This window comes from Neomonachus schauinslandi, chromosome 1 (genome assembly GCF_002201575.2).
Source record: "Neomonachus schauinslandi chromosome 1, ASM220157v2, whole genome shotgun sequence".
Taxonomy (NCBI): Eukaryota; Metazoa; Chordata; class Mammalia; order Carnivora; family Phocidae; genus Neomonachus; species Neomonachus schauinslandi.
The window spans coordinates 123,953,891-123,978,871 of NC_058403.1; the positions used below are offsets into that span (position 1 = coordinate 123,953,891).

A 24,981-nucleotide genomic window follows, 5' to 3' on the forward strand; every position below is an offset into this window, starting at 1 on the left:
AAGAAAAGAAAAGAAAAGAAAAGAAAAGAAAAGAAAAGAAAAGAAAAAAGAAAAGAAAAGAAAAGAAAAGAAAAGAAAAAAGAAAAGGGAAGGGAAGAGAGGAGGGGAGAGGAGGGGAGGGGCAGGGCGGGGAGGGGAGAGAGGATAGAAGAGAAGAGAGGAGAGGGGAAGAGAAGAGAAGAGAAGAGAAGAGACGAGAAGAGACGAGAAGAGGAGAAGGAAAGAAAGTCACATGCATTTTAAAATCCAGCTCCATTCTTTCACTGATGTCCTGCAGCTCCGGTCTCAGAAGGAAACTGATCCCAAGGCCTGAGGGTTGGCAAAGAGTCTCCCTTGAACCAGAAAATATTTGTGGTCTGGTGTTGCCTTTATTTACCCAGAACATTTAATGTGCCTTTTTTCTCCATCTTTCACATCCGCTCTGAGAAGATGTTAATTTTCTGAAATTAAACACTTAGCTTGATTACTGTTTTGTTAATTGCGGCATTCAAAAACCCCTGGTGCTCCTGCCTGTTTAACATGGCTGGTGCTGTGAAAATGATAGGCACGGAGTTGGCATGCTGGTGGACAGACAGCACGTCGGAATGCCGGCCCAACCACCCCAGCTATGCTTGCTCCGGCAGCTGGGGCTTGCCCGCGGGTGAGGAGCAGCCCGGGCCACTGCACAGTGTCTCTCCCAGGGCCGTGTTTTAGGAGGACAGTGCCCCCAGGAAGTTCCACGTCTCAGCAACATCTGGAAGAATGTAGGGGCTTGACTCCAATCACAGCATCCGCCCAAAGATGCGTGAGGAAGGAGAGACCACAGAGAGAGCTCAAGCTGCACCATTTGCTGAGGTCTGAGCTGAGTCTAAGAAAGATTGAGGCATTCATTCATACATTTGCTTGATAATTTATTAATCCATTCAATAAACATTTATGGACTTCTATTATTTTAGGCATCTAGCTAGACACTGGGGAGCAAGAGCCAAGAAGATGGATACGGGCACGCTGTCCTGAAGATTATAGTTGTGACTCACGGAGCTGACATTTGCTGGAGGAGCGCAGGGCAGACGTATCACCAGGACTCCTCCTCCCTCCCACCTCCTTTGCCAAGGCCACAGGGCGAACAGCAACTAGCTCATAATCCAACTAGAAGTTCCCTCCATGAGGTTCCTCTATGAGAAGGGCTACTGCAATCTCATTTGGACTTGGAACGGGGTAAGGAACCTACTACAATCTCACTGCCAGTAGTCTGTCCCAATTGCCCTTAACAAACCACGGACTGGGAGTGCCTGGCCCAAGCTAGAGTGCAATGAGCAAATGAGCCCCAGGCCCCACGGGGCCCTCCAGTCATCCCGGCAGGGATGCAGGGCGGGGCCTTCTCAGCTGCTCCACAGCAGGCTGTGGGACCAAGAACCCAGCTGACCGGTCCCTAGTGCTGCTTCCCAGCTAGTCGTCTGCTCCCTTGTGACTTGTCTGGGCCCGTGACCCCAGTCCCAGTGAGTGCTGTGGACTAGAATGTGAGCTCCGCAAGGCACCGATTTTTGTCTGTGCTGTTTGCTCCTGTGTTCCTGGTGCTTAGAGCAGTGCATGACGCACAGAGAGCCTCAGTAAATATTTGTTGAGAAAGCGAATGAACGGGAGCCCCTAGAAGCAGGAACCCACGAGTCAGCCTGTGGAAAGAGGTCACAAAGGCTGTGTTGAATGAATGAATACATTCCCAAAGTTAGAGCGCTTAAATAAATAAATAACCCCCTTCGAGTGAGGCTGAATCTCACTGTGCTTCTCCGAGTGGATTGGGGCTGCTGGCATCATCCTAAGATCGTTCCCTTCAGCTTTCCTTTCAGGAGCCACAGAGTGGGGAGATACCTGGTGAGCCAGCTAGCACCACGCCCCAGGTAAACATTTATGTACTAACTCCTATGGAGGGACTAAAGGAACCTGGTAAGTACTTATCAAGGTTCCCTGTGCCTAACACGGTGTGGTCCCTCCCTCCTGAAGCTGGCGTAGGTGAGAAAGGCTGATTTCGGGTAGAGCTCATCATCTCGTGGAGAGCCCCAAGGCTGCGGGGGGGGGGGGGCGCCATGACTTTGATCAAGAGCAGTGCTACCTGCTGACCTACTCAGCTCAACAGACAACACACCACTGTTGGCAAATATGGCCCGGACCTTCCTGAGACCACTTAAAATTTCCTTCTCAGTGTCAGGGCTTAAGAAACAATAAAAACAACCTTTTTGGAATTAACAATGGGAAGAAAGCAATGAAGTGAACTATAAAATTGAATTAAGAACAGTGAAAATTTCATTTACTTAAGGTTTTTAAACTTTTCTTTATTAATTTGAATGAAAGTTTTCTTTAAAGTCATTCCAGTCTTTTTAAAGTTCTGACTCAATCTTTTCTCTACTTGGGAGCAAATTTCGCCTACTAATTTCCAATGAGACCAGCCCCTAAAAATGAACTGGTTTCAGCATATGGATCTTAACGCTCTAAATTTTTACAGGCAGCACTGTAATATTGTTTTAATATTTAATTTTGAGATTTACATAATATCTTTCCTCCAAAGAGCTTGATATATTGCAATATCATAAAATTCCTTTTCATATTCAAAGATTATTCTTTATGCATGCAAATACTATATTTAACCAAGGAATAATGCAAATTAGGTGATGTGTTCAGAGGAATTGGCGGGCTAGGTAATTCTTTTGTAGGAAAAGTAGCATCTCTGAGTGCCTTTAATTGTCTAGGAGCTTCAAAAACACCTTAAAAAATGGACAAACTATAGGGGCTTATGACCATTAATGGAAGTAAAGCAGTAACTTTTAAACAAAATTAAGTAATGGGTTGTGTCTGTGGGCACAGTGACTATGTTAATATCCCACACGCAGTAGGCACAGTGGGCCACACGTGGACTGTGGGTAATATAAACGTCAGATATAAATACTGCTGATAGCGTCATAGAAGTAAGAGGGCAAGTGCTGCTTCTCTAAACACACGAGGAGGAAAGACGGACAGGCTCCTCTGGACGGCAGGATCCTCCTGGCTCAGGTACACACTTTGGGCTCCACTGCCCTCATCAAACTCCCTGGGACTTCACCACTCGCCTTGCTGGTGCCCCCTCCTCCCTCGAAGAATGGACAAACTGATACCTGTCATTTATCTGATGGGGATCACATCAGTCCCAAAGAGATGAAGGGCCCTCAGAAGGAAACAGCCTGGGAAAAGAGTCCAGCAAACTGCCGCCTGGCTCAGAAATGAGGCTCATCCCCCAGTCCCGTAGCCTGGTTCACAAAGTGACTTCCCGTCCCATTTCATTTACTTGTCATAACAGCTCTAGAAAGCAGGGCTCACTACTCCCATTTTACAGTTGAGAAAGAAGGGGTCGTGGTAGTTTAGTGAACTTGCTTGAGTCATGTGAAGAGCAGAGAGAGGGCCCAACTGCAGGATCCCTCACTGTACCTCTGCTGCACTGAGCCCAAGAGGTGAAAAAGGTGGGGGCGCCTGGGTGGCTCAGTCGGTGAAGCATTTGCCTTCAGCTCAGGTCATGATCCCAGGGTCCTGGGATTGAGCCCCGCATCGGGCTCCCTGCTCAGCGGGGAGCCTGCTTCTCCCTCTGCCTGCCACTCCTCCTGCTTGTTCCCTCTCTCTCTTTCTGACAAATAAATAAATAAATAAAATCTTTAAAGAATAAATAAATAAAAAGTCAGCAATTTAAATCTAGGTTTTCAGCTTCTAAGTTCTGGTAGTGCTGGGTAGGGCACCACTTGCTGGAGCTGAGCCTGTTCTCTACGGTTCTCTGCAGCCCTCACCACTCCCTACGGCCTGACACTTGGCCCTGCTTTGCTCCTTTCCACTACTGGCACGGCCCCCTAGGCCCTTGCATGTGTTCTCTCTGGCTTAGATGGTCCCAAATTCACTGACTCTATTTTATTTTGCAGCAAGTTGATTTTTGAGATGTGCCGGTCTAATTTGTCTTATTTATTTTTTCCAAGATGTCCTCGGAGGTCCCCTTCCCCAACTCTGACATTCTGAATCTAGTTGGCAGAAAAAAGAAGTAAAGTTTGTCATTCACTTTAATTCTCTCTGACAGCCGGATGATCCAGCCATCAGTCTGAATCTGGGGCCAGGCGCCAGAGAGTGGCTGCAGGAGTTAGCAGTGATAACAACCTCTCTGCAGATCGCTTGGCCACTGGAACAGAGAGAGTTCCACCTGATCTGGTCTATTTTAAACTCAAGGCAGCTGTATTCAGTGCAAGGCTGCATCCCTGAAGACCTCACGTAAATCTGAGCTTGCATAATTCATGACCAACCCTGACCAAAGATGATGGACACTTTTTTTGACAGCTGAAGTGGCCCAGCTATGTGGCAATAGCTTAGAGAGAGCTTACAACTTACCCGGCTCACCATAATGTGATTTTTGATCAGTCGGAGAATAAAATGGCCACAAATCTGAGTTTGAAACCTAGAAACATCATTGCGGGCTGTGAGATGCTGAGCAGGTTCTGAAAGCACTCTGACACCGGGTTTCTTCATCTGATCCACCTCAACTCGGCATGGGCTTGGCACACTGGAGGTGCTCAAAATGGTAGTTCTCTGCCACTAGCTGTGGGCTGGGTGAGGGTCTGATCCTGCTACTCTCCAAGTGATACAAGATCCTTGAGTAGTCATGACTATAGACATGACTGGGACAGTCACAGAAGGAGATGGAAGCCCTCTGCATCTCAGGACCCAAGAGATCCTTCAGTGTCCCCCCAGTGATGCTTGTCTCTGTGTGCCCTATGGACCAAAAGATGATTATAAAACCTGCTATGGTCTCTTCTTAGATCACAGCCCTTAGGGCCAAGAAAAGCTTCTTGGTAACTCTCTCTGGTGGACTGATGCCAACCGTAACCCTTTTTATTGGATACCTCAATCAGAACGATGAGCTGCCTGCTTCCACTGGGCAGGGCTCACAACAGCAGCAGGATGCAGCATCAGTGTGGTATGTTGGGGCAGCCTGGAGAAAGAAGAGCATGACAGTCCTGTGTCTGCTGAACAGTAAGAGCTGCATGCCTAGCCATGGACATGGTCTGTAGCTTCTGACCAAAGGAAGAACCAGCCCAGAGCAGCAAGTAGCCTCCCAGGATAGAATCTGATATTCATGAGCATCAGGCTTCCGATCAAGTCCAAGACCACTTAGCAGCCAACTTATCCAAACCCTTCTCTTATGTGACCCTTACTGACACCCATAGTCAAGCTCTAATTCACCTTGGGGACACCTCGGGTCCCTTAACAAACACACATTCATCTCCATCTCGATCCAGAGGCAGGGAAAAGTCTTTTAGGGTTCCCTGTGACAGAGACGTGGCATGACTTATGGATTTACATGGGTCCACCTACCTCAGCCCTTAATGGATCTGAGTGATATGGCTTTTATGATGCCTGCTGCTTAGTCTCGCTTTCATCTCTTATAGAATGTGTCACTTAGGGGGACCTGGGTGGCTCAGTCGGTTAAACATCTCACTCTTGATTTTGGCTCAGATCATGATCTCAGGGTCATGGGATCGAGCCTGGCATCGGGCTCTGCGATGGGCATGGAGCCTACTTAAGATTCTCCATCTCTCCCTCTCCCCCCTCCCTCCCCTGCCGCCCGAAAGTGTCACTTCCATTCATGTTTTTAAACCTTTCTTGGAGAGGTACAGGCCCAAGTGTTTATTTTGAAGGATCTCATCTTTTAAAAGAACCATCTGTTGGTTAAAAAGAGTTTGCATTCACACGCGGCTCTGTCAAAGCAGTGTGATAGCTCCATGTTCCTCAGAGCCCCGTAGCCCACAGATTAGGACTTGTGGGTCACCTTGTCATTTGTTTCATAATAACCACACGCCACCAAGAAGCATCCTTCTCTCATTGACTGTAAACTTTCTGACACCCAAATTCCAGATTCCCAAAAAGAAATCCCAGATTGGAAGAAGTTGATGGGGCTGAGACTCCAAAATCAGGGAAGGTTAAGAGAAAAGGGCCTGTCAGAGGGGGAACAAAGGGCACGAGAAATCCACTTCTGGAGGAAGCAAGTGAGTGAGGATGGCAACAAATATTTTGAAAGCTGGCGATGCCGGGCCCCTTGCAGGAGCCCCGGTCCCTCGGTGCCTCTGCAGCCTGGGAAGGTGCAGATGGCAAGACAAGCAGATGGGCAGGTTCAGGAATAGCAGGGTAAGGAAAGGGAGGGGCAAGAATCAAAGCAAACCGCTTTAAGTGGCAGGTTTGTTCGCACATTCTTAGAGAGAGAGAGCAGACAGCCAAGCCCAGCATGACATGACAGCCTGGCAGGATTATTAGTCCCAGAAGCTGGGACACTAAAATATTTCAGCCAGTTTTCTGCCTTAAACTCTCCAAGGGAAACACTGCTAACAAAGGCTGCCCGTGTTCCATGCTCAACGTGATCCAGAAATTACCATTCCCTTTTCTTTGGGGAAGACAGACTGTCACAACCTTTGTCTCCGTGGTGCTGGGACTGTGGTCACCAGCTGGAGGCTTCCACACTTCCACGCCTGTTTTCTCACTGCACACGCATGAATGCAAACACGTGACCATACACATACATACAAACACGCACACACGAACACACACATGCTCACGGCAACAACGCAGCCATCTGGACAGCCATGCTCTCCCACAACACCTTTTTTTCTCCTGAGTTCTGACAGCTTAAACCCAAGAGTCATCTGCCATCAAAGATGCCTGGTATTGAAAGAGGCAGAAGGAGCCCGTGGATGGGGAGGTGAGGAGCAGACAAGGACAGAGTAGGGAAGAGGAGGTTAAGAAGGGGGAGTGACACGGAGGGAGAGAGAGAGAGAGAGAGTAAAGGGACGTGCTTGGCTCCAGCTATTCCACTAACAAGCTGTCCTTCTAGAATCTGTTGATTGAGAAAAATCCATAATTCCAAATAAGATCACAGTCCATTGCCCACGACCCCCACTGCCTATAGACTCTCCCTCTGCAGTCTTGCGCCGTCACCCCGGGGGAGAGATTGCTCATTTCTCTCTAGCTCCCTCGGTATTTACCGCATATGCATGGTACACACGCCTCGGACGCACCATGCTGCAGATTTGGATTGTGCATCTATATACTGCAAATTCTGCAGTTAATGAGTTTTCTGGGAGGAACAGTGGTGTCCAGGTCTCACTGTATCCCTACAGCTTGGCACACATCAGAGCCTAACTAGCCCTCTCTTAATAATGAGTGAGTAAATAAGTAAGTGAGTGAGTGTATGAATGGACTGGTTAAATGGATATAAAAAGAAATGGATTGTTGCAAGAGGTGTAAAAAGTAATAAAGAGAAAAGGTCAGAAGAATAAGGGATACAGAAATAAAGAGGAGAGAAGCAAATGTGTTCTGAGCTGTGCATGCCACAGGGATGTATGGGCTATCAGGAATGATTTATTGCCGACGATCTGAGGTCTCTATCACAGCATAGCATTCATTTAAGCAAGCTATACAGGAGAATGCACTCTTGAATTACATGGTTTAATTGAAAAATAATCTATGAAGGCAATACTCACTCTATCACATGATTCCTGGGAAGTTTCTTTCATCGAGTTTTCTGATAAAGCAGCACTGGTGTTCTTAACATCGTGCAGGGCTTCCACCCATCCACCTACCCATTCCCCCCATCCATCCGTCTGTCCATCTACCACCCATCTGTCTATCTATCTTTCCAAAGGCACTTGTTGAGCCCTAGCTGGATGCAGAGTACTGGGTTCTACTTGGATATACCTCTTTGCTTTTGTGCTGAGCGCGAGAATATCCCACAGAATCCAGCTCACCCTCAGAGGTGAAACACTACACCTGTTTCCTCCATGGCCGCAAATGCCCGTCACCTGACACCTTCGCTCCTGGGAGGAGGCCTGCAAGCAGAATGGGCGTGGCTACAGCTTTGCCCCTTCATAGAGACGGACAGGGAGCCAGGCACGCAGATAGGCAGAAGGCGCACAGATGCCTCCCAACTTACCAGCTTGGTTCGTGGTGATGTTGACGGAGACATGCTGTGGGGGAAAGGGGCTCTTGCTGGAGACTCCATTGACGGCCTGGATGTCGAAGGTGTAAGGGGTGTGGGCCCACAGGCTGCTGATGGAGACTCGGCCCTCGGTCAGGCCCAGCTGCCGGGGCACAAACTCCACGTTGTCGTCACAGCGGGAGCAGCTCCGACGGTCTGCGCGGCACTTTCTACAGATGATGTTGTAGGTCACATCGTCCCGCCCGCCTGTCTCCCTGGGCGGGTGCCACTCCAGAATGATGGACGTCTCATTGACGATGGAGATGACATTGCGGGGGCCTGATGGGACACCTGGAAGGAAACAAAGAAGGGCCTGGTGAGGCTGGGTGGAGGCTTCGTCCCCAGCCTCTCTCCATCTGTCTTTGGTGGGTTCCCACCCTTGTCACATGCACGCATCATTTCCTGTCCCTCAATCCAAATCTCCACGCTCCAATCCATTCCGAGAAAATGTGGTGGATGGAGATGACAACTAGCCGCAAACTCCCCTCTCAGTCATCCCCGCTGGGAAGACTTCTTTCAGCCACGTGTGCCAAAGGAGGGGAGGTTGTGAGGACCCAGCTTCAGGCCCTTTTGTTGTCAGGACTACGCCGCTTCCCCTGGTCAATGCAAGTGTAGAGTATGTATGTATATTAGACACTTACGGGATTCCTGTCTTTTCTTAATTAGTGTAGAACTCAAGGGTTGAGGGACACGAGTGGCCCATCAAAAGTCCCAACAGATCCTGGCATCCTGCACAAAACCTCACACAACTTGGGATCTGTGTGGTGTGTACGCGCTGGGGGTGTTTCTCTGCAGGACAGGCTGCTAGATCACGTGCACAGATGAATATTATTCACAGTGCCCAAATTTTGGTGCATGAAGACAAGAAGCAAAGTTGGGTGGGAGGTTCAGACAAGCCACCATTTTTGACCCCATGACATAAGAAGAGCATAAAGGTTTGTTCCAGACACTCTGCTATAGCTGCTTTACACGCATTTACATGGGAAGATACAGTGATTAATTCAATTTTATAGAGAGGGAAACTAAAGCTGGGCCTGCAGACTGGCTGTAGATCATGTGGTCTATAAGAACTGAAGCCAGTACAGAGACCCATGTCTGCCTGATTCCATAGCTCATGCTCTTAACGACAGCCCTCTGCTGCCTGCTAGTGAAACCGGCTATCTTTCCCTACTAAGGAAAAAGTCGTCTCCCACTCTGGCCTTACACTGGTACAGTACTCCAAAGGTTGACGGTCTGATCTGTTCACAGATAACAGGAGACTTGAACAGCCTCTCTCTCCTACAAACCAGCCAGGCTCACTGGGAGTCAAGGACAGCAGCCTTTCCCTCTGGACAGCTCTGTCTATAGCTGCTCTTCATCCTGTGGCAAAGGTGGAAATGTCTTGTTAAGTACTAAATTCCAGAAAGCCTGGTCCTTTGTAGAAAGGCAAGCTGTTTCTGAATTACCGGCCACAGTGCTGGACATTTGATGAAGTTGGAGAATCTCCTGCCCAAGAACAGATCATAACCTCAGGTTCCCCAGCTGAGCACTGTGTATCCTTGATGTCGAACGCTGAAAATGAATCCTACCCAGAAGCCCCCCTTCCGAACGGTGGGTCCGCTGGAGCAGCCACTCCGGATAGTAATGCATTCAGAATTTACGCACGTGACGGTCGCCAGCTGAACGAAGACATGTGTAAAGTGGTTCATGCTGAAGACAGGAATCAAATGCCAACAAATAAAATGAGGGAATAACAACAAGGTCGGGGGGCACCAGGGAAGGATTCTGTGTTGAATCAGTCAACAGCAAGCAGCTAGAGCAGAAAGCAAATATTAAATCGGATTCTATTAAAATGTGAAAGAAAATCAGTACTGTACTATATAAAGCCCATTAGGCCTGAGCTAAAGCACAACTTTCATGCATGCTTGTGACAGGGCAGGATTCATGAAGCATTTTTACTGAAGTCTTGCAAATAGCGTTTGAAAATTCCCCACCCATCTGCCCAGGGATAAATATCCATCTCTTCTCGAATCAGCACACAGCCAGGGCAGGGAGGATAGCAGGCACGGCCGTCGGCGGGCTCTTACTGCGCCAGGCCAGCTTCACCTCACATTGCACTAATTCATTAATGCGCATATTGGCCAGTGTCTGGTTTGGACACATCTGTTTGCTCAGACTGATGAGATTCGGACCACAAGCTCCCAGTGGTCAGCGCCACTGTTCCCTGTCTCCGCAGACAGCCCAGCCTCTGCCACAAGCCACCGTTTCTCATCCTCCTAATAAATATGTTCATCGAGGGCTCCCTCTCTGCAAGGCGCGGGGCGAATCCTCTAACGGTGTTCTCTTACTGCATCCTTGGGACATAGTGAGGCTCTTACTGGAAAGCAGCCTTGGGCGATGGGACAGGTACAGGTACTGCCTGGGAGGGTGACCACCCATCCTTCCCACCCTTTGGAGGCTTCCCCATTGCAAGCATCTCCTTTCTCCCCGACCTTCAATGTCACCCTCTCCCCTGACTCTACCTTCTTCATTTAAACACCCATAAATTTTTGCCATTTTAAAACCAAAGCACCATCACTGGCATCTTTCTACATCGAACATCCTCTCTTCTTTGCCCTCCAGCCGAGCTCTTCAAAATGGAGGTTCTCCTCTCCCCTCACTCGGCCCAAGGCAGCCCGGTTACTTCCCCACTCTCCCACCACGTCTGCTTTTCCTCTGGTCTCCTACCTGACAAATGCAGGGAACACCCTTCCGTATTCCCTTCCTTGACACCCCGAGTCCTCACCAGCCAGACCCTGACAGTCACATCTTCTGTGTCCCCCACGGATGGACTGTCACCACAGTGAGGGCCCATCTCTTTTTCCTCAGAATATTCCCTTCCTCAGGATCTCCACCACCTCAGAACCCCACGCCCTGTGGACTTTTCTGCCCTATAGCAACAGCTTGCCTGTGAATCCGCCAACATTGCTTCGCGTCCCTCCTATCCATTCTAGTCTGCTGGAGTGTGAGTTCCGAAATGTACGTGAGATCATGGTGTTCCCCTGCTCAAACCCCAATTGCCCAAAAGTCTACTTTCTGTCCACATCCTTCATGTCCCCTTGTAGTTGTGTCGCTTGGGATCTCATCCTTGGCCACTGGATGCTCGCCCTTACATTGTGACCAATAGGAAGATTCCTGTGATTTCCTGTGCACACTCAACTCTCTTCATGCCCCTGAGCTTCTGCACAGTGTTCTCTGCTGTCTGGAATTCTTTTCGTCCTTATCTGCATGATGAACTCCTGGACACCCTCCAAGATCTACCATTCATTCCACCAGGAGGCTTCTCTGAGGCCTGCAGTCATGTGACCCCCACCCCTGGGTTTCCATAAGTCCATTTTTAAATGCTAACACAGATCCCATCACTGCATTGTGATGATCTCTTCCTCTGTGTTGTCCTCACCACGTGGCCTCCTGGTGGGCAGAAGCTTGTGGTTGGCTTGTCCCCGGGGTTCCCGTGCCCCAGCTCCTTGCCCAGGGAGAGGCAAATTCCTTGCACCTGGTTTGACCTCTGCTCAAGGTGCATGGCCTAAGATCACATGTGTGCCCCCTACTCCAGTATGAGAGGCCCTGCTGTGGGGCAGAGGGAGGATACAGTTGCGGTAGCACTCAGGACCACTGCTTGTGCCCCGAGTGGTAGAGGCTTTAGTGAAATAAAGGTAGCAAGTGAGGAGCTGGTTTAGAGAGACCTTCCCTGTCCCTTAATCCAACGGTGTCCATAGCAGCTGGGAAGACCCCAGTCGATGCCGCCCCATGTCTGCTCCCCCACTTAGGAAGAAGCGTGGTGTGTTTCCAGGAAGACTTTTTTTTCACGTTTATTTAGAAATAGACTTCATATAAAGCAACTACTGTCCCCATCTTGTTCATGGCTGCATTCCAGAGAAATACATCTGTGGGGGCATGAATGGGGGCCTATAGGACCCCCATGGTTATTGAGTCCAGAACTGCATATAGCAAATCTTCTCCTTTCGAAGAGAGCTGGGAGAACCTAAATATGTATGTCCTCAAAGGTAGGGATGTGTCTTGTTATCTCAGAGCCCAGCACAGTGCCTGGGCTCCCAGTGCACACCTGTGCAGGTGGACTAACACTGGGCCACAAACACTGACTGGGATCCTGATCCTTACTTACTCATTCACTCAATCGTTCCTTTAACAAATACACCTGCGCTGTTCTAGGCACTCAGGGGTTAGGAAAAAGCCAGACAGATAAGCCTCTGCTCGCTTGGAGCTTACATTCTGGTGAGAGAAAACAGATAAGAAGAAGGAAACCTCGAGATCAATGAGATGACTCAGATAAGAGTAAGTGCTCTGAGATAAAATAGCCCCCAGGTTAAGATTGCCTCCCAACAATGCTTAGCTTCTGCTCCCTTTCCCAGGAAGTTGGCTCTGGGCAGGGCAAGCCAGGGCCCAGGGCCTGGGTGGCTAAAACATCAATGGTCCCTGGTCTCTGCTCCACTGGCCTAATGGTAAGAGCCAGGTCCCTGTCAGCAGGCTGCTCCACCTCTCCTATTCTTGGAGAGTCTGACCAGAGCAGGTTCAGGCCCCAGATGAACCACCCTTACCTATCCAAGCTGCACTCCCTGGGTTTGAGGCCTTACCCCTGCAGGGAGCATCCGTGCAGAACCAGAGCTCCCAGCCACATCCCCAGGAACGAGGCCAATTGAGACAACCACACAAAAATGTTAAAATGGGGAGTGCAGAGGGAAGTCAGAGGGAGAAGAAAATCTGTCAACTCCGTCAGCAAAAGCCCTCAGTGCGTGCAGTGACAGGGCTCCGAGCCACAGTCTCCTTGTCTAAGCTCCCTGCTCTTGCGTCCATGTCCTCGTTTTTCTTAATTACATACAGACAGGCTTTTTGAAGCTTCTCTGATCTGTTGCCACGGTTACTACTGATGAAAGCTTCCTGTGAAAAGGGCTAAAGAGACTCAGTCCTTTTAAAAGATGGGAAAACCATTGAGCTGGTTTAGTGGGAGGGGCATGGTAGGTCCTAGGTTATGAGGATGGGGCTCCATGTCTTCCAGAATGTGCCCAAGAGGTTGGCTCAGCCTGCATGAGTATAGTTGGTATTGGGACCCCAAAGAGTTAAACAGAAAAGATCCTTCTAGAGGCAGGATTGGCCCAAGTGTTACCATATTGAGATAGAATCTCCTGCTTCTTAATGTGATTTAGGCCAGATGATTTTTTTTTTTTTTTAGAAGAATGGAAAGACAGGGTGGGTGGGAGAGAGTGGGTGAGTGTATTTGTAGGCATTAAGCTGGAAATAAGAGCACTCCTGAGTAATCAAAGGGAAAATCTGCTGAAGATAGGTAAGCCCTGAAAGCCAATTCTTTTATCAGGAATCTTAATAAGGCCACATTTCTGGTCTCAGAATTTAGATGTGAACTTCAGCCTGGTCCAAGGTGCCAACCAGGCAGGGTCCAGCTAACTCTATATTGCCGCAGCCAGGGTCTACAGCCTTGCATCCCTCCCCATGGGGAGCTGGTGGGTGACAACGGTGATGAGGTAAAGCTTTCCAGGGAGACCCCATGTGCAGATTGTGATCATGCTGCTTTGTGTCAAGTCAGAGGTGGGCTTCTCCACATTGTGTGCACAACCCCTTGAAGAATGTGATGAAAGCAATGAAGATTTTCCCCAGAAAAATGGACAAATGCTTGAACACACATGATTTTTTAGAGACTCCCAGGGATTCATAGTTCCTTGTAACTAATAAGTGAACCCCCTAGGGGTTCACAGCAACCAAGTTCAAAAATATTCTCTTGTTGGTGAACCTTGAGAAGACGAACTTCTAAGCCTTAATATTCTCATCTGAAAAAAGTGTTAATTTTGAGGATTTAATGAGATTATATACCCAAAGAGTTTAGCTGTGTGGCTGGCACACAGAGGAACTCCATAAATATCAGCTGCTATTAGTAGTATTGTCATTATTAGATGATCTGGAACCCCGAACTGCTCATCCAATTAAGACTGATCTTGTGCAGCCCCTCATTCCTTAAACAGAGACCCCAAGCCCAGAACTGTGTTGGGCACTGTGAAAGCCACGAAGATATGGAGGTTACAGCCCATGAAGCTGGGGAACCAAGATGCTTTCTAGTAAGGTAAGTCCCCCTACCCATGAAGTATGGGAACTGTGGACACATACAGGTAAGGATCAAAGTAAGTAATACAGACACAAAGAGTTACAGATGTCTGGGAAAAGGTAAGATCAATGCAGAACAAAATACTCAGGGATGGTGTCTGGGGGCCTTGTCTATAGGTTGGAGCTATACAGGAGAACACCTTGGAGGCTATGTGCTCCAGCCTATACACTTTAGGTCCCCTTACCCCTGCAAGCACATCCAGGAAGGGGGAGAACCCTAATCTTGGGCATGGGGCTATATCTCAAGAATGGGTCCTGCTCTTTTTAACCTCTTTGTGCACCTGTATATCTGCTCCCTAATCTCCCAAGAGGTGGTCTGGCTTTGACATGGTATCTGGGCTTCCTTGTTCTCTCTTTCCCTGTGGGCAGGGAAGACCCTCCTTTACTCCCACAGCAAACTATGTCCTCTATTCAATCTTCCTTTAGGAGAAAGGGTTGAGATAGGTTCTGGGAATGAGCCAAGAAGGACAGTTTATACTCAGGACTCTTAAATATTGTAAGTCAAAAGAATACAGAGATAATGTTCTTGTGACTGAGGAGAGTCAAGACAGTAGTTTGGAAAACTGACTGCATACTTTAATGTGGGCTAAGGGTCAAGAGAGGATAGAGAGGGAGATCAGAAAATGACATCAGAGGTAGGGATGGTGCAAAAAGCATGGTGGGGGGCCCAGGAAGACATGGGTGGGGTGGCCCAGGATTGGTTATCAAAAATGACAGTACTATTGGGACAACTCTTTACTTATTGCTCACTATGACATAGCTACTTAAAGAACCATGTCTAAATAATTGGGAGGCTTCCTGGAGAAAGGGGAAAGTCCTTTGAGATTTTATGGAGAGATAGATAGGAGTCAAGGAACATAGGCAGACCTGGAAATGCGGCTGTAGGTGTATGATGAGGTCCTCTATGGTCGCAAAATATGCAGAAAACCAGGTCAGGCTGGTTGTTATACCTTTGCCCTCAATACAGCTACAGGGCTGAAAGCAGGATGAGTTGAAAGGTAATATAAGCCGAAAGAGGGAAATTTTGCAATTATCATAAAGGTCGTAGAGTTATCAAATAAACATGAAGTTAGTTTCATGTTCAGTTGTGGTTCTTTCTTTGGTAACTGGTTATTTGAAAACAATGCCAAACAAAAACAAAAACAAAAAACCTCTATTCTTTTAGGTGCCATGTGTAGCTATGACACTTCTCAGCCTAAGTTCAGCTCTCTTTCTCCCTCTCTTTCCCTCCTGAGACACCAATTCCTCCTCCATCATTCCTGCACTAGGTGTAGAATTCCTGGGAGAGACTGGACAAGAATGAGCACTGTCCTAGAGGAAAGAGCTGTAATGGGGTGTGCCATGCTGGTTCAGAACCTTGGAGAGGGGCATGTGCCTGCATGCTCCCTGTCCCCTTCACAGAGGCACTCTGGATGGCATTGGGGCAGTTCCTAAGATTCTATGTCAGGCACCACAGTAGTGGTGTCAGGAGTCAGTGGCAGAGGAGTTGTCAGCTCTTCTCATTGGGGGATGTAGGGTGGCTGTTCGAGGCCATATCAGGAAACCACAAGTAATTTATCAGAGACCTGCTGCAAAGTGGAGGCATCGGAATGGACTAGTGAGGCATCCTCCACTCAATAATAAAAGCTAAGAGAGACTTGGGATCCTTACAAAAAGACAGACCAAGGATTGTCTACAGGTTGTGAAAGATGAGCACCAGACATCTGGAACACCATTTGCTTAATGTGAAGATGGTAGTGTGTAAAGTTCTGAGGTGTCCCTTCCAAAGAGGCAGTCGTGCTGGAGGCCTGAGGCAGCAGGCTAGAAAGGTGAGTGGTGCCTCTCCCATTGCAAGCGAGGCACCCTGGTTGCTCCCCTCAAAATGCAGGCTGTCCTTCTGGGGCAAGGAGGAGAGGTTGTTGAAACCTGGAGAAATCATTGCTTTACTTTTCCTAACAGCTCTGGACCCCGATATTCCCAGAGACAATTTTATGCCACCTTTGGAACCGGTTTAAAATGAACCCAGGGACATAGGCTTCCTGTGGACAGACATCTGTGCCATCTGCATGGACATCAGAACGACAAGACATTGATTTGGTGGAGCTCACTTGCTTCATGCCGCTAAGTGAGTGATTAATGCCGGCTGGTTTCCTAGAGTAGATTTCTACAAGGACCATCTGAAAGAGCAGAGCTTTGGTTTCCATTTAGTGGTGCTCTGTCTGGAATTCCAAGTTTTGTTTTAATAACAAACCCTGTATGCAAAGTATGATCTTAGGTATTTTGATATGTTATTTAATAAAATCCCATCTTCCCAACATTCGATGAGGTAGAAACTATTACCCCCATTTTACACTGAGGAAACTGCCTCTCAGAGATATTAAGGAGCTTCCCCAAGTCACTTGGCTGGTGAGTGGTGGAATCAAGACTTGAAGACAGGCCTGGCCAGTCCCAGAGCTCATCCTTAGCAACTCTTCCACCCACGGCGGAGGTACCTAAGGGCATAAGGTGCAGGAGTGATGCACATGCAGCCAGGTGCTGGGGGTGGAGGGTGGGTCTCTCAGGGTGGCAGGAAGCTCTCCTTCCCGAACTGTTCCAGTGACTTCCCTGGAGAGACAGAACAACAGTGGTTCCAGCACTGTGCTGAGCAAGTCTGCACGTGTTGCTCATTAGGGTCTTGGAAACACTGGGCCTGTACTCAGGCAATTCTTCTAATCATAACAGTTAGTAATAAGAAGAAATGATTAGTCAAAACAAGGAGGGATCCTGCTGAGAGGGATTTCAGGAGCATCGGAGAACCTAGTGTTATACATTTCACCAAACACCAATGTTGGTAGAAAGTACTCCTGTTTCTCCAGCTTCAATGGAGCTAATTGTCTGGGAGAGAGGGGGTGGATTTCACTTTCTGGGAAACAAGACAGCCCCTCCACCTGGTCTGAGCTAGAGCCTGAGTGTCTGGTTGCTACGAGGCTGCAGAAGCCCTGGGAGGATGGCTGAGCCACCTGGACCTGGGGAGGCAGCTTATTTCAGTAGGGGTATATCCCACCACTGCCTATGTGGGGGAGGTATACGAGGCTGCAATTCTACTCATGGTCAGAGGGAGGCTGGAGACAAGGGAAGCCTTGACATGACTCCCTCCTACAGAGTCCTTAGGAATACTTCAAGTCAAGGAAAGCTAGGGGTCATGTCATCCTAAAGACATGGCCTTTGAGACCTCTTTCCTAGCCCTGAAATGAGGCTCAGAGGCCTTGTGGAGTCGTGAAAGATGCACTGGACTCACAAAGAGAAGATCAGGACTGAGGGCCAGCTTTGCCACAGTGTGACGTTAGGCAGGTCACTTATACCCTCTGAGCCTAATCTTTCATTGATTTGTGACCGATCGATCTAGACTTGTTTACGGAGGCTCCACTGTGTGCTGTGCCCTGTGTATAAGATTATGCTATTCATAAATTCACTGACATCTGCCCTGAGGAATTCAAAATCTGTAGGGGAGGCGGGCACCTGTACAAAGCCACACTGACTGACAAGGCTGGTGGAGATGCACCCCCCAGATTCATGGACTATTCGTTCAATTTTCCTTGGGAATGCAAAGAAGAATCTTCCAGCCATTGTCCCTTTCAGTTCTAAAAGAAACTTGTGCTGCCTCTCTCCAGGTATACAGGAAAGATCCAGGTTCCAAAGAAAACAATTCAAGGTCAAGGGAACAAAAAGAGAAACTGAGAAAGTAGATATTCCTCCCAGAAACTTACAGGTCATCCCAAATCAAGTCCTCATTCTGACACTTCATAGACACACTTATTCTTAGAACAGGAAGCAACCTTGCAGATCATGGTGTGTCCCTGGTGGTGAATGCCCTCTACACTCCCTATGTGGTTGGCCAGCCTCTGTTTGAGGCCCCCAGTGATGGGAAGCTCACTACTCCCACCACTAGGGAGTCATCTCTTAATGATAACCATAACCTATTTAAAAATATAATGGAAGAAGGTACCTACTCACAGTAGCCACAAAACCCATAAAATACATAGGATTAAATCTCACGAGGCCTGTAGAATAATATCCGCACGAAGACAACTATAAAACTTTACTCAAGGGCACAAAATTGACCTGAATACCATGCTCCTGGAGGGAGAGGGATATCATAAAAAGGATGGACCTTCCCAAAGCAATCCATGTATTCAATGCAATCCCAATCTCAATTTAATAGGATTGCTTAATGAAATGCACCAAGCTGATTTCAAAGTTCATCTTGAAGAAAAAAATGTTTGAGAATGGGCAAGACATTTTTGACCAAATCAGTAATATGTAGGCGTTTGATTTACAAGTTATTGAAATGTTTATAAAGCTACCAACAGTTTAGAAATGATGCCAGAACAGAACATTCTTTCGATGGGAAAAAAATAAAGATAAGTATATACAGGCATTTAGTAGATAATAAAAGAGGCATCTCACTAACATGTGGACAATTCAGGTGGAGTTGATGGGATGTTATTTTTAATAAGATACAAGAACACCAGTATCCCATCCTATACAAAAATAAATTCCAGATGGAGGAAGGAGCTAAACATAAATACTATATAAAGAATTGAAAGAAAATATAAGAGATTGTTTTTATACCCTAGAGTGGAAGGACATACACAAAACCCAGGCAAAAAGTCAATACGCAAATCCCCAAAACCAGAAAGAAAAAGATGGTCAGGTCTGAGTTTAAACATTAAAAACGTCAATATGACCAACAAAACAAAACAAAACAAAAACACTATACCCATAAATAGAGTTAAAAAACAGTGGAGGGCTGGGGGGACATATAATTAATGAGCATCTAGAAATCAATTTTTTAAAATATTTTATTTATTTATTTGACAGAGAGAGAGACAGCGAGAGAGGGAACAGAAGCAAGGGGAGGGGGTGAGGGAGAAGCAGGCTTCCCGCGGAGCAGGAACCCCGATGCGGGACTCGATCCCAGGACTCTGGGATCATGACCTGAGCTGAAGGCAGACGCTTAATGCCTGAGCCACCCAGGTGCCCCTAGAAATCAATAGGGGCGCCTTTTTAATAGAAAAAGGACAAGAGTTATAAACAGTTAATTCCCAGAAGACAAAATAAATTGGTCAAGAAATGTATGAAAAATACACACTAATTTATAATTAGGGAAATACTAGTCAAAATTACTAGGAGATAAGTCAGATCAGCAAAAAACAAAAGCTGGCCCATGTGTGGAGAAGCAAGATGGATACCCTTGCTAGGGGTGTAAATGGCTTGAGTCTTCCAGGAGAGCGCTTGGGTAATACTGAATGGCTTTCTGAGTGTATGTGCCCACCAACCCAGCAATTCTATTTCTAGGTGAATTTCCTCCACAAATACCAGTGTATGTGCCCCCCAAGGTATGTCTGAGCATTTTTGCGGCAGGATTGTTTCTATTAGGGAACCGATGGAGTCAGTCCGAACGCTCACCCAGGGGGTCCTTATAAGAAAGCAGAGGGCATTGGTGCGCTCCCGCCCTAGTCTCTCTGCCCCAGCCTCACAGAAGACAGGATCCGCAGACACCAGCATGCAGATCACGTGATGAGTCCCAGCCGATGAAATGCCATCCCGCACTGTCTCAAGTGGGGTGTCATTAGCTCGGTGCCACCTCACAGGCAGAGGTCCTCCTTCCTGAGGGAAGCAGCCTCGCACTGAGGGGAGAGAGCCCTGAACCCAGGCAGTCAGGCCTGGGTGGAAATCGGGCCCGGCCACTCACTCACTTACGTGCAAGCCCTTCTGGGCCTCAGCTCTCTCACCTATAAATGGGGATAACAGTAGCACGTAGCTTATATTCTGTGAGACTGACTGAGGAGATCCAGTCAGGGGCTCAGCACAGTGCCTCACGCGTGGAGAGACCTCGATCAGCGCCGGCTATTATCTCCGTCTTGTTAGGCACCCACGTTCCCGACCTGATCCGTCATAGCGGAGCGCCAGGGCACACGGCACGTGAGGTCCACTCAGGAGAGGCCTTGGCCCCAACGCCGGAGCAGGGGCTACGGGCACGGACATGGCTACCCTCATCAGAGCAGACGTTGTCCCTGAGCACGGGCTCGGACACCGGCCTTCACTGGCAAGGAGGGCGAGTTCTCACCTCACACACTGTTCCCCCTTTGCTGGCCAGCAGACTGCGTGCTCTTTGCAGGCACTGAGCGGCCTTCCATCTGTGCTCACTGAGCACTGTCAGGGCTTGGCGGCGACCACAGTGTCCCACTGCCCACGGCCCACCTGCCCCGCCAAACCGCCCACCTTCTGCACACGTCAGGCCCAGCACAGCCAGCCTGTACCGAGCTTCCTCTCACTATGCAGATGCCATGGCCTCACTCCAGACGGCACAGTCGAACATCCCTCATCCCCATTTCCAAGGTGAACAGAGCTCAGAGGTGACCCAGAGGAGCTGCTCAAAAGGCCACCTTGGGCATCTCTTGCAAGCCTGAGCCCACGGCCATGCAGAGGGCAGCACACCACTACCACCATGGCCCTGAGCTTCTCCCTACAGAACGGGGCGGGGGGGCAGAGGCACCTTTGTGTCCAGGCAGCCTCTGGCCCTCCGCCCCTTAGCCTCTGAGACAAGCCACTCTTCTTGATGTGACTTTAGAGTCAGAGCACTCTTGATTGAGGGCCACGGAGGTGGCCTCTGGCACTGGCCCTTCCAAGGCTGACTTCAGATTGCAGTCTGCTCTTTCCATGCAGAGTCACCTGTGATCATTTATCCACTGGGGAGTCCAGCCTTTAAGCCCCCAGCCAACCCCATGTCATAATAGTTCTCAGGTATCTGGCTCTGATGGGGCACTTCCCAGCCAATTGTGTGGTAAGTTTCTCAGAAGAGGAGACACACAGTTTCAAAAGAAATCACTACAAAATGCTGGCATCCCAGTCCTATGCCACATACAATTCAGAGAGCACGAACATACCCAAACTGACTATGAGGCCCATTTTTGTTCATTTCACCCACCGTCCCACACAATTCGGAAGCCCTCTTGGCAGGCATCACGAGCATCACTTTCGTACACTTGCAGTTAAGGGGAGAGCTCTAATTACTCAGGCGGCTTTTGTTCTCTGGACGATGTTCGTATACCTCCACATTAAGTTGAAAGTGACTTCCTTCTAAATCTTTAATGACAGGTAAAGACACCTGGTGTCCTGGTCTTTGTCACACACAAGTGATGCCACGGTGATGTATGTGGGTCTCTGGTTCTGGCTTCCTTGTCACATTCACATGTATTACTAAACCAGGAAATCTGGAAGGTCACAGTTCCGGTTTGGGAAAGGACTGGCTGATACCAGGTTTCTAACATGGCAACTGGAGGGTCAGGGAATGAAAGGGGCGGGGGGGCTAGAGCCACGGACTGCACTTCCCCCTCGCCCATTATGGAGTTGAGGGTAGATTCCGAACCCGACTCTCAGACAGGGTCAGTGGTCAGTAGCAAGGGGGTAAGGTGGGGCGATATGCGTTCCAGGGCTGACAGTGGTGACCTTGAAAGGTGGCCCTAGAGACAACAGTGGCCAGAAGTCTAGGAGTGAGATACATCCCAGACCCCACTTATGAGACTTGGGCTTGGCTCTGACTTGGTGTCAGAAGTGGATCAGGGTCTGATACTGAGTTACATGGATGAAAGAGGGGAGACTAGAGGAATTCAGGAGGCCATCTGGGGAGCCCCTGTGAGGAGTTGGGGACCAGGGTGGTCTGCACAAATGATATACAGGTTTGTGATCACATTATGATGGGGGTGGAGACAGAGGGTGATGGTATCATAATTCAGCCCATCTAGGATGGCCCTCCAGGAGTATTTGCTCTAAAATGCCCATTTCCCCCACACTTTTATTCTGTTCTTATTTTGGACTATGCAATTTAGACATGACCCAGACTCCCCTCTTGTCCTTATTCACAGCAACCATAACAAGGACAATCATTTACTGAGCACCTACCACATGTCTGACACTGAGTTAGGTATTTTACATACATTATCACAGTGGGGACAATAACAAACAATATCTTCATTTGATGGAAAAGAAATGGAGGTTCAGAGAGTTTCGGTAATCTACCCAAGGCCACACTGCAAGGGAAGGGTGGAGCCAAGGGTCTACCCTGGTCTATCTGCTTCCAATAGTGGGGCTCTTACCACCTGACTGTGTTGGGCACCTACTGTGTCGGAGAGGGTAAAAAAATCGGATCAGCATGTCAAAGAGCTTCCCGTCCAGTAGACAGAGAGAACCCTATACGTGAATAGCTCTAAGCAGTGTAGAATATTCAAGAGTGTGCAAAGCAAGGCATCTTCCTTCCTTCGTGGGGATGAGGTGAGATGGTGGTAGAAGACCAAGGATGAAGAGCCACCTATTTCTGATTGTCTTCTCCCCTGAGGCGGAAGACTGGATCTGAGAAGATTTAAGAACCAGGAGCTGAAGCTCCCATCAAGTTCCAGCATGCATCCCAGACCAGCCCTGCCCGGACCAGAGCTTGCAAATTTGGCATCACAGTCATTGCTCTAAGACCGCCAAGGAGCATCCGTTGACACCACAGGGTCCTAGAGCCACAGGGCATGCAGCTTTGTTCCACATTTTCAAAAAAAGAGAAGAGAGCAGATTAAATGAATACATTTTACCACAATCCCCTCCTCCTTCTGAAACTGCACGGTTAAAGCAGTGCTTTGTGAGCCTCACGCAAAGAGTGACAAGAACCAGCATGTATCTCTAAGTATAAGTCAGGCCAAATGACATTGTTTCTTTTTCCAAATGTTTATGAGCCTGCAGAGAACAAGAGTACAGAGAGCATGCCTAGGTTTCCACAACGGTAACTGAAAAAAGTACACAAATCTTTGTGTACCAAAGGAGGAAATGTTAGCTAAATGATAATGCCACTGCTTGGGTTTTAGCTGCTTTGAAAATAGCATCAAAGTAGGGTAAGCGACTCTAATAATAGTCATAAAATAAAATAGCTTATTTTCACTGGATGTTTCCTGTATGCCAAACTGCATTCTAAACAGTATTATGACATGTAACATACCTCTGACAACACGGTGAGGCAGACACCAATACTCTACCCATTTTATGGATGAGAAAATGAAGACACGGAGATGCCATGTCACTTGCCCCACATCACACAGCTGGCAAATAACAAAGTAGGACTTGAACCCAGGCACAGACTCCAGAGCCCACACTCCTAACAATTATACTAATACTTCTCATTTGTAAGATGACAAAAGTCATAATCAAAATAATCTTGACTTGAAAGAGCCCTATGCATAGGTCCACAAGACAAAATTTCTGAAGTCACATTCATCAGCACAGAAAAAAAAAAAAAGACCTAAATGGGGAGCATTTCCTGAAGGCACAAATGAAACCACTGGATGTGTGGTGGCTGAACGTCTGGTGGGAGCTAGGGCATGAGGACCGCACCCCGGGAAACAGTCAACAGTATCCCAGGTACAGGAGAAGATCCATCACATTTCCACCGAAACGTGCTCTCAGGTGAGAGTTCCATGGTTCGTTCTGGCTACCACACCACATCTTAAGAGCTTTCTGGATAAACGTGAGAGATCCAGAAAAGGCCAGCTAGGACGGTGCAGTTCGGGACATCATGTATTGTGGGGAACAGAGAACGTAACAGGTGTTTAGCCTAAAGTAGGTGATTCAGGAAAGATGAGGAAGTTGTCCTTAAATACTGCAGCTGCTGCCTGCGGAAGCTTGGTCCTCATTGATGGACCCACGGTGAGGAGGCGAGGAAGGCAGGCCCCAACCCAGGGGCCAGAAGGCCCTTCAGTGATGGATGATGGCTGCCTGGCAATGGAGCAGAACTGTCTTGCAAAATCTATCAGCTGTCTGTCATCACAATATTCAGGTTGTTGGAGAGAGGGGTTGACACTGAGGACGGGTTTGGGTGGCAGGACCTTGAAGGTGGCTCCGAATGTTAACAATCTGTGACTCCAAACGCCCTCATGATGAAAAGCCCACAACAGAAACGTACCGTGTCCCTGGCTGTCAGCTTAAAACTTTGAGCTTTCTGATGCCTCCTGAGGGTTAGACCCACTGGGGTCAACAACTGTGAAAGGCAATTGTAGATGATAGAAGTGTGGAAGTGTGTTTACACAGGCAGTGCTGACCCTTTTGGAAACAGCAGCGACAGTTATAAATAGCTTTCAGCTGGCTGTCAGTCCCTCAAATTTGTACCCAGGTGGATGAACCAGCCAAATCCAGGCACCTGGCAGGGCAGGTTGCCCTACGACTCTTGTTCATCTATGACCCTTGTCGGAATTTTATCTCAAGGAAAACACAGTCTACCTCTCTCACAAAAACACAAATGATGTATCTTCATGGGCCACATGGATCATGTATCAGAGTAAAATCAAGCAGCGCTTTACCTCCAGAATGGGATACACGGTGTATCTCTTCCTAAAGCCCTGGTCAGCAATGGGTAAAGCAGTCCTCTTTCAATACATTGCAACTCCTAGATTTATAGAGGTTGACACTTTTAAAGATCATCCCCAAAGTGGGCATGCAAACAAGCAAGCAGTCCCCAGTTGATGAGACTGGATCCCTGTCTCAGGAGGTGTGTCTGTGATCCGGGCGGGGGTGGGGGGGTGGGGCAGGGAGCCTCCCTGCCCTGTTGGTCTGCAGTGGCAGCCCCAAAGGTTTCTTTGTGGCCTAGTTCCTGCCGGGTGGGGTGGAAGACCAGATGAGTAATGAGCCCATCACCCATTTATATTCTCTCCCTGCCCAACACTCTGAGCTCAGGTGAATGATCCCCACCATTCACTTTCCTTTTGCCTCAGTTTCTCTCTCAGCCCTCCCTGAGCCCACTCTAATCAGGCCATGCTCCCTGACCTCCACCG

General features: G+C 48.3%; 1 protein-coding gene across 1 annotated transcript in view; it reads right to left on the reverse strand.

Moving 5' to 3' along the window:
- The window catches only part of EPHB1 (EPH receptor B1), a 416,084-nt gene that overhangs the window by 106,096 nt on the left and 285,007 nt on the right, over nt 1–24,981 (reverse strand). Inside the window, exon 5 of the mRNA XM_044915538.1 lies at nt 7,964–8,299. Coding sequence (XP_044771473.1) covers nt 7,964–8,299 — 336 coding nt within the window. The remainder of the gene's footprint in view (nt 1–7,963; nt 8,300–24,981) is intronic.